Source organism: Callorhinchus milii, unplaced genomic scaffold (assembly GCF_018977255.1).
Source record: "Callorhinchus milii isolate IMCB2004 unplaced genomic scaffold, IMCB_Cmil_1.0 Scaffold1, whole genome shotgun sequence".
Classification (NCBI taxonomy): domain Eukaryota; kingdom Metazoa; phylum Chordata; class Chondrichthyes; order Chimaeriformes; family Callorhinchidae; genus Callorhinchus; species Callorhinchus milii.
In genome coordinates, this window is record NW_024704742.1 from 134,293,306 (window position 1) to 134,303,839 (window position 10,534).

General features: G+C 45.7%; 1 protein-coding gene across 3 annotated transcripts in view; it reads right to left on the reverse strand.

The window, feature by feature from the left end:
* The window catches only part of LOC103184867 (mucosa-associated lymphoid tissue lymphoma translocation protein 1), a 29,880-nt gene extending 20,393 nt beyond the window's left edge, over nt 1-9,487 (reverse strand). For all 3 annotated transcript variants that reach the window (XM_007903086.2, XM_007903085.2, XM_007903084.2), the window contains exons 1-4: nt 9,217-9,487; nt 8,480-8,691; nt 3,815-3,981; nt 3,357-3,481 (exon numbers count right to left, since the gene is read on the reverse strand). In XM_007903086.2, coding sequence (XP_007901277.1) covers nt 3,357-3,481; nt 3,815-3,981; nt 8,480-8,622 — 435 coding nt within the window. In that variant the 5' untranslated portion in view covers nt 8,623-8,691; nt 9,217-9,487. The remainder of the gene's footprint in view (nt 1-3,356; nt 3,482-3,814; nt 3,982-8,479; nt 8,692-9,216) is intronic.
* Nucleotides 9,488-10,534: the final 1,047 nt, after the last annotated feature.

A 10,534-nucleotide genomic window follows, 5' to 3' on the forward strand; every position in this document is an offset into this window, starting at 1 on the left:
TCTCAGTTAACGCTTCAAAGAAAGGCAAACTCACTCACTTGCAACTCAAACACAACACCCTCCTCTGAATGAGATTCTGTCTAAAATGTGCTCTGTGGCTACGAATGTGGTCATGTCTTCCCCATACAATACGTCAGGTGTCAGCCCGGTACAGCTGGTAGCACTCTTGCATCTGATGTTAGCAGGATGTGGGTTCACACCTCATGTCAGCACTATGAGCTCACATAGTCCACCCAGACCCTCCAGTTTAGTGTCACCATCACACACTCTCCTGAGTGAATAAATGCTCTGAGAACCTACCCTGTGTGGAGGGCGCTATCTTAGTGCAAGTTGTTGTGTTGACTGAAATGTTAGTTTCCTGTTGAGGTGGACATTAAAAGATCCCACAGCTCTATTCAAAAAGAGAGGGGAGTTTCTCTCGGTGTACTGGCCAACAATCCCCCAAATAAAATCGGTCATTCACTTCATGACTGCTTGTGGGACTCCTGTGCGCAAACAGGCTGCCGCATTCTCCTACAAGATATACAGGCACTGCACTTTACAGTAAATCTTGTGATCATAGGACTATAAGAAATACTAGACAAAAATAAGGAGGTTATAATACACAGGCCTGAAAACAGCTGAAGACAGTTTTACAGAACGTTTTTGGGTTGTTTTAGTGCATTTTCTTTCTCAGGCTGAGATGGAAATTTCAGACCAATGTTGACTTGTTCATTGGGTCATTACCCCACCAACCTGTCCGCTCCACCATTGGAGGTCGGGCCTTTAGCTTTTCTGCACCCAGCCTCTAGAACTTCATCTCGTAGGTCCTCCGTCTTTGCCTCCTTCAAGGCCCATCTCAAGATCCTCTTCAACCTCTTTGGTGGTCTTCTTACCACCACCCAACTAGACCTCCATCCTTCATGACTCCAGCCCACAGCTTGAGTGGAAACTCTTGACTGTCAAATGCTTTGGGATGTCCTCTCAATATAAAAGGCGCTTTACAAATGCAATTTTTGATTGTTGAGTCATGATATTTGTGGCTCGTACCTGATTTGGGTTGCATGAGACGCACATTCACTCCCACGTCTATTGGTGAGCCAATACTAGGCTACAAAAACAACAACTTGCATTCATATAGCGTCCCTCACGCAGGGTACCGTCCAAGATGATTTACAGTAGCCGGGGGAGCGAAAGGTGACTGTAGACATGGTTGAATAAGAAGGTCTTCAGGCGCGATCTGCAGATGGGGAAGGAAGGGGCAAGGCGGAGGGATAGAGGAAGAGTGTTCCAGAGTTTCGAGGCATAGTGGCTGAAAGCGCGGCCACCAATGGTGGAACAGAGGGCATGAGGGGCATGCAGACAGCTGGAGCCAGTCGAGCAGAGGCAGCGGGTTGTGGGGTAAGCAGGTCGGATAGGTAGGGAGGTGCTAGGGCATGAAGGGACGTGAAAAATATCTTTTCAGCGATAGGGAGCCAGTGGAGCCTGGCTAGAACTGGTGTGATGGGGGATGATGTAATGGCTAGCACTGGATCACAGAGAGGCAATCTATTGAATTTCCGGCAGAACAGTCGCCAATGATGAGGAAAGAGATTGACTACATTCCTGAATCAACAAATGACATGAACGTCTCTTCACCGGGAAGTCAGCGACAGGTAAAAAGGAGAAAAGTAAAAAGTTAAAGGAATTACAAAGTCTGTTCTGAAAGTCGAACAAATTCTTTCGACAAGGTCCCCTTGAAAATGACTGACATTAGAAACAGGTAATCAAAAGGACGTCCTCGAGGGTCTTGGTTCTGAAAATGGTCGTCTTTCAGCTGAGAATCTCAATATTGAGAAGAGTCAAGTGCAGAGCAGCACAGGACATCACCAAGAACAGAAAGAGTAGCATAGAGAACAACTACAAAATTATATTTGTAAAGCGCCTTTCCGGTCGGGAGGACGTCCGAAGGAGCTGAACAGTCAGGGATCAGGACCCGAGCCTGGGGTGGGGGTAGGGGGCGGCATGGTTGGGATGAGGGAGGGCAGATGGGGGTAGGAGGGCAGCTGAAGGCATGGTCAAAAAGGAGGGTCTTGAGTCATGCCTTGAAGGAGGCAAGAGAGGGAGCAAGGCGAAGGGATTGTGGGATGGAGTTCCAAAGAGTAGGAGCACAGAAGCTGAAAGTGGGTCGGGCGGGAGACTTGGAGCAGGCTGGAACCTGCTGAGTGGAGGGGGCGGACAGGTTGATGGGGGGGGGTCACCAGATCAGAGATGACCAAGTCATGAACAAAATAACTATACCTCCTCTAACACCTCAAATTCCTTGACAGCAACTACCATCCTGTCCTAGTGACTGTATTTGTAGCCGATCAATGGGTGTCATAAACAGACATGAGGTGAGAGAGTAATAAAAACAGAAGTCCCTGGGAAAACTCAGTAGGTCTATGGAGAGCAGAAAGTCAAGTTAACATTTCAGGTCGATGATCTTTCATCAGAAGAGTTGCGACCTGAAACGTTAAGCCACTTTCCTCTCTCCATTAGATGCTGCCTGACCTGCTGAGTGTTCCCAGCGACTTCTGTTTTTATTTCAGATTTCCAGCATCTGCAGTCGTCACCTTTTAGATGACAGAGCAATATGCCTTGAGGGGTGTTGGCCAGGGTTCTGTTTCACTTTTCTGATAAGTATGGTGGGATTCTTAACGTTCCCCCTGAACAGGCAGGCAGGAACTCATTTGTAAAATCTCACCCTGTAGGACGTCATCTCCGACAATGCAGTGCTGTCTTAAGTAGCGTCAGCCTGGTCTATGGGCTTAAATTCCAATGTTCTGGAGCTTTAACCAACAACCTGAGGTAAGAATGTACCAGCCTTTGATACCCTTGGGTTACTTAGTTGCATAGGGCTCCTCAAAGCCAACAGCGGGCCGTGGCTGATTGAGAGAATGATATTAAATGATAGTCTCCTCGAACCTGACCTGCTGAATCGTGCAAACAAATCTGTGTCAGCCTGGCTCTGTCGTTAGCACTCTCACCTGAATCAGAAGTTTCAGGGGTTCAAGCCCCACATCAGGGCTTTGAGCTCATATAGTCTAGGCTGACACTCCAATACTGTGCTGGGGGAAGCTCAGCATTATGAGATGTTAAACCGAGGTTCCGTCTACTTGTTTAAAGCTGCCATTCAAAAAAGAGAAGGGGGGTTCTCCCGGTGTCCTGGCCGACAATCCCCCAAAATAGATTCCGCCATTCATTTCACATATATTCGTGGTATATCACTGTGCACAAATTGGCTGCCGTGTTCGCCCACAAAACACACAGTCACAGTCGATACACATTACAGTAATCTACACAGCACTTTGTACCAAATGTAAGGATTGTTCGTGTGTTTGTGTTTGTTTATTCACCTCGACTTGCATCTTGAACCATCGATACTCCACGACGTGATGTGCTGCCGCTTGGCATCGTAACCTGACCACCTGGCCGGCCAACACCGCCTGTGGCACCGGCTGAATGATAATCATCAGAGACACTGAAAGAAACAGGAAGAGGAAGGAGGGTGTCGAGGCCAAAACAGAGAGCTTTAATCCCGTAGGGTAGGGGCTAGCGCGCTCGCCTCGCAAGCGATGGGACTCGAATTCGATTCCCGGGTGGAGCGAAACCTTAGGCAAGTTTACTCCACATGCCTCTGTTTACCCAGCAGTAAGTAGGAACCCGATGATAAGCCACCCAATGCGAGAGTGGCTTTTGAGCCCACCCACCTGTGCTTCCACACCCACCCCCTACCTCTGGTCATGAACACCACACACAAACACCCTCTTGGCTAAAGCTGACCCATACTGCTTGACTGCCTGCTGAGACTAACCTGCAGACCTGAAGAGCTGAATGGCTTCTGCGTGGTCCAATGCTTGAAGATAACCCGACAAATCTCTAAGAGTCATTCCCCGGTCAGCCATTAATCGCAGGAAATTCCGGGTGGGGCTGCCTTCGGGAGTCAGGACCTTGAGAGAGCAGTTATTCAGCTCCTCAGAGCTGGTCAGGGAACAAACCCCACAGGATTACAGAGTCACATGGAGTTACATAGAGTCCCACAGGTTACACAGATGGACAGTTATACAAAGTTTCACAGAATTGTACAGATTTACATAGTGATGTGATGCAGAGGCCATTTGGCCAAACTAATCGGTGGAGGTGTGCAGATTTATATTCCCCATGAGCCTCTACCTTTCCTATTATTATTATTAATTATATTATTGATATTAATAATAATAAAGCAGGGATCCTAGTTTTGAAAAGAACAACTGTCCTAACCAACAAATCTCCAGATAAACTGGTCATGGCTATTTGAAACATCTTGCTGAGTGAGTAATTTGGCTGCCAGGTTTGCTTTAAGGTATTCTGCGTCTTATATGCAATATAATGAAAATAACTATTTGGAGTTTTGTAAGATCTCAAGGCGATGGAGTTCTTACATTTAATCCACGTCAGAAGGACATCTCAAAGCCCTTCACAAGATTTATTACTCTAAAGTGTAGTGATTGTCTATTTTGTAGCCAATCTGCACACAGAGATGTCCCACAAACAATGAAGTGAGTGACCAATTTTATTGAAGGGAATTGTTGGCCAGGACATCAGGAGAAACTCTTTGAGTAATAATAATAATAATAATCCTTGCACTTCGGGAGGACGTCGGGAGGACGTCCCAAAGCGCTTCACAGAACACACTGTAAAGTGAATTGACTGTATATTTTTGGGCGAACGCGGCAGCCAATTGCGCACAGCAATGTCCCACAAACAGTAATAGATTGAAAATGACCAATTTTATTTTTGTTTTTGGTTTTTTGGAGGGATTATTATTAGGCGTGTGGAAACTTGCGTAAGGTTTCGCCCTGCCTGAAATTGAACTCAGGTCTCTCACTTGCAAAGCGAGTGCCATGGCACCTTTAATATCCAACTGAACAGGCAGACTGGGTCTTGGTTTAACATCTCATCTGAAGGATGGCACCTTCAACAGTGCAGCACACAATGGAGATTATCTTAGATTAAGTGATTCCAAGTCTCGACATGGAGCTTCTAACTCTTGTATGTTAGAAGCAAGAGCTCTACCACTGTATTGTATTGCAAACCACAAATCAACACTCCAAAAAGGCTGGAGGGACAATAATAGACATTCGAAAGTAACATGTTTGGCACATGCCAGCACTCTTACTCTACTTGTGGAAGACAGACAGACAAAGTGGTTTTCCTGAGTCTAGACTTCATCTGATATCGTGCCATCATCTGCTTACCTTCGCACTGACTGGTTTATTTTCCTCAGCTGCAATTAAAAGTTTCAGTTTCTAGCGCAAAGAGTGGAGTCAACCAGAGATGTAGAGAAACCAAATTTACACCAGATATTTACAATTATATTCCTCACACTCGATACAGTGCTGGAAGGTTCAAATTTCTAGACATTAAATCGAGGTCCTGTCTGCCTGTTCAGGTCGACGTGATAGAACCCACGGCACTATTCGAAAAGAGAAGGGAGTTTCTCCGGTGTCCTGGACAACACCCCCAAATAAAATTGTTCACGAGTTTCATGGCTGTTTGTGGGACATTGCTTGGTGCAAAATTGGCTGCAGAGTTCACCTACAGATACAGTCACTACACTTTACAGTAAATGTATAAAGCGCTTTGGGATGTCTTCTTGACCTGAAAGGCACTATATCAAGCCTTAAGGATTATTATGAATATAATACAATTTACATTTATATTTATAGTGTTTTTTTCATGTTATCAATCCAAGTTGTTGTTGTCATCTGCCTGAAAGGTGACCCCACTAGATTGCACAGGTTAAGGTAGGGACTTTCTGGGTGGAATTTTCCCCAAACTTACTCACCTGCACAATCAATGAGATAAAGGGCTTCACGCCCACTTTCAGGGCTTTCCATCATCACGTCATGTGCACAAACAGGAGTAACATCAAAGAGCTGCATGTAATTGGGAGCTCAGTGGATTAAAAACCCATTCACCACCTTTCATTCATCAGCCCCAGGTACCAATTTATTATTTGTCAGATTAGAGAGAATGAGACTGAAATACTGATACACACAATTCGCTCACGCCTGGAGGACACAGACATGGGCGAACAAGAGGAACTAGTCACAAGGGTCAAATTTTTAATCCAAGGCCAAATTTCAAACACGTCACATAGACCCTTAGCAGCAGCGATGAGGGGAGGCTTCTGTCACTCAGGTGTATGGTTTGGTGGACCTGGGTCCCAATGCTAGCAGATCAATATATTAATTAAATGCACCAACTTCCATTATTAATAACCTTTATATTTGACGCGGCGCCTTTCATGTCAGAAGGTCGTCTCAAAATGCTTCACAGGATTTACTGTGAAGGGTACTGACTGTATATTGCAGCCGAACGCAGCTGCTAATTTGTGCACAGCAACGTCCCACAAACAATCAAGCAGTGTATGACCCAGCCAGAGGGCAGGGCGAGGGACGTGAAGCAGATCGGGGCACGCCGATCAGAGAGCGCGGGCGAGTTGTTGGGGTTTTACAAGATCACAGAGCTAAGGTGGAGCGAGGTAAAGGAGTTTCTCCTTGTGTTCTGTCCAGCAATCCTCCAGATAAGTGAGTCATTCACCTGATATCTGTGTGAGGGGCCCTGCAGCCAAATCGTATGTTTTATTGAATAATCCCCGTTTCCCACACCTCTGCGCTTTGTATTTCAGACTAAACTTCGATCTCAGATTTCTTTTTTTTAATCCATGCTTTCTCTGTGGTATTTAAATGACTCTCGTGAACAGTCTTTCGCGTATTGAAAAATTTTCACTTGCTGTTCTGCTCTCCACTTCACAGGAGTTACTTTCTTCTATTTCATTCCAGTTTTATAAATAATATAATAATAATAATCCTTGCATTTGATACAGCGCCTTATTATGACGTCTTAAAGCGCCTCACAGAAAATACTGTAAAGTGGATTGACTGCGTATTTTGTCAGACAAACGTGGCAGTTATTTGCATACATTATCTCCCACAAACAGTCATGAATTGAGTGACCAATTTATCATTTTTTTTTAGAGAGGACCTGGGTTCGATTCTCAGGCAGAGCGAAACCGTAAGCAAATTTTCTTGCTTTGCAAAGCTTCACTCCGCCAGAGAATCAAACCCAGGTAAACTCTCTAAAAAATAATAAATTGGTCACTCAATCCGTGACTGTTTGTGGGACACCACTGTGCGCAATTGGCTGCCACGTTTCGCCCACAAAGTATACAGTCAATTCACTTTACAGTATATTCTGTGAAGCACTTTGAGACGTCTCAAAGATGTGATTAGGCGCTGTATCAAATGCATTATTATTATGGAGTCAAGACTGTCCTCTTCGACTGTGCCTTTGATCACCATTTTACTCCTACCTCTCCTAATCCCAAGCCCCAACTTGGGTGACTGTTCAGCACCTTGGGATGTCCTCCCGATGTGAAAGATTCAAAACAAATGTAATTTGTTGTTGTTGTTGTCTCGTTCCCCAATCTTCCTGTGGAGTCTTGCTCTCCTCTTGCCAGGGTTTACACTCCCCCCCACCCCCTCACCCACCATTTCACTCCCTGCTCTCTCAAGCTTTCCATTCTGGTGTGATTTAACTGATTTAATCGAGTTCTGTAGAACGATTCCGTGACAGAAAAAAACAAAGGCAAACTGCTCAAACTGCTGTATGAATAACTACAGTCAGTAACTGTCAAACTGATTGATAGGAATACATAGCAGCCAATTTGCACAAAGCTAAGGTTCCACAAACAACTATCTGTATGGTAGGAGGTGCCGTCATTCCAATGAGACGTCAAATCTATCTGCTCAGATGCCATTAAAGATCCCAAGGCATTAATCTGAAAACAAGAAAGTGATCTGGTTTTGGGCCCACAGATCCCTGAATCCCACCCTGGATCTGTTCACTTCAAGGCTGGTCGCGGGACATTGCCATGAGTAAATCGGCTGCGCATTCCCCAACAAAACACACAATCTCCGCACTTTACAGTCAACGCTTTGCAGCAGCTTGAAAGGCGCTGTATGTAATAATGATAATCCTTGCATTTGATACAGCGCCTTATCACGCCGTCAAGACGTCTCAAAGCGCTTCACAGAAGAGGATTGACTGTGAATTTTGTTGGCGAAGCGCGGCAGACGATTTTTCTGCACAGCAGTGTCCCGCAAACAGTCATGGAGTGAGCGACCGAATTTATCTGGGGGATTGTTGGCCAGGACACCGGGAGAGAGAAAATCCATTCTCTTTTCGAATAGTACCATTGGATCTTTAAAGTCAACTTGAACAAGATGACCTCGGTTTAGTATCTTATCCGTAGGATGGCACCTCCACTAATGCAAACCACCCCACCCCCACCCCCCAACCCACCCATCGCTGCCCTGGAGCTCGTTATCTTAAGACTATGAAACTCCGCTGACTCTGCTGACTCGGAAGTGATAGTGCTACCTCTCGAGCCGAGACTGACAGGCAAAATGCAAAGAAGCGTGAGGAAAGTTACCTGATTTTGAAACGCTTGTCAGCGCTCGCCATCTCCGCCAGCTTCCTCCACCCGCTTTGGTCCAGCAAGTGGCTTAGCTTGTTCAGCAGGGGCTCGTTCAGGTGGCTGATGTTCAGCGATGGTACGTGTGGGATCTCTGCCATCCTCAGCCCTGGATCGAACAGTCACTGGGGCAGGCGGGAGGGGAACAAGCTTCTGGTCTTCACTCTCAACTGAAATGACAAGAAGTCTCAACTCAGGTCAGAACCACCTACACAGAGGAATAAAAATATTAATAATAATCCTTGCATTTGAGATAATAATAATCCTTCCATTTGATTTAGCGCCTCATCAAGTCGTTGAGATGTTTCAAAGCGCTTCGTAGAATATACCGTAAAATGTAGTGACTGTGCGTTTTGGGGTGAAACGCAGCAGCCAATTGCACGCAGCAATGTCCCACAAATAGCTGTGGATCGAGTGACCAAGTTATAATTTTTTTTGAGAGAGGGAAACAGAGAGAGTGTGTGTGAATTAGTTTCCGTGTTTAATATTAAGCAGACTTTAAACCGTAAAAAAAATGTGCTACCCTTAGCTCACAATGTCTTTCTCTCTCTCGCTCTGAAACAACAAAGAACCGTAAAGTGAAATAATTTGAATACCTGTTTTTCTTTTGTCTAATTTAAGCAGAAAACTATGAATAGCGTCACTTACAGGAACCCTACAGCCACCCACTTAAACCCACACCCACACACACTCACCTCGCGGATTCCAAGAAATGCCAATTTCGCAACCATAACTTTTTACAAGATTTGAGGAAGTCACATCTCATTCGATCTGTCTCGGTCCAAGTGGCCGGCAACAAGATATAGGAGGTGACGGCATTATCTCACTGGGTTTTGGGACATCTTCGCTCTGCGTTCTTTGGGTTAACCTAACTCGGGAACAAAGGAGGACGCCCAGAATCGTCTATATGAGTGTGTAGCACCGCCACCCACCAATTCAACGTAGATCTCTTCTTCCTGGTGTTTCTGCTCTGGATTGAAACAGGAAGCCCCGAGCCAATCACGGCCCAGGCCAGGTAGCTCTGGGAGTTGTAGTCTCTACGACGAGTGACTTTGGTGAAGTTTGGGTACCGTTTCGCCCACAAAATATGCAGTCACTTCACTTTACAGTATATTCTGTGAAGCACTTTGAGGGGTCTCGAAGATGTGATAAGATGCTATATCAAATGCGAGGATTATTATCCACGCGACTTACCTTTGAGTTCTGACGAAGGGTTGTGGACCCGAAATATTGACTCACTTTCCTTTCTCCATAGATACACGTGAGTGTAGTGACTGTTTATTTGTAAGTGAACGTGGCAGCTACATATAGCAATATTCCCCCCTCCACACGCAAACAAACACAAACAGACCCCCCCCCCCCCTCCCCCCAAACTACCACGGAACAACAACTTGCATTTATATAGCACCCTTCACGCGGGGCTGCATCTCGGAGCGCTTAACAGTGGCGGAGTCTGACCCCGAGCTGGAGAGAGGAACGAGGTGACGCAAACAGCCGCGAAGTGAATGGACAATACTATCTGGCAAGGACACTGGGACTTTCTCAGAGTGAGTTAGATAACAAGTTATTTAGATAGACTCAGTTGGTAGGAATCTTACCTCGAGTCAGAGGGTTTTGGGTTCAAGCCCCAGATTGGGATTTGAGCTCACACTCGAGGCTGATTCTCCAGTGCAGTGCTGGGGGGGTGGGGCAGAGCTGCATTCAATGGTGGACTGGTTTCCCCGAAAGATCTTAGGATTTTCATGGGAAAAAGGGGTGGGGGTTGCCGATTTGTGGGGTCACCAGCGCCAAAAAGAATACACCAATGCACAAAGGCACGGTAGCGCCCTCCTATAATTGGTATATAATAATAATAATAATAATAATAATCCTTGCATTTGATATAGCGCTTTTCACGTCGGGAGGACGTCCCAAAGCGCTTCACAGAACACACTGTAAAGTGAATTGACTGTATATTTGTGGGCGAACGCGGCAGCCAATTACGCACAGCAATGTCCCACAAACAGTCATATG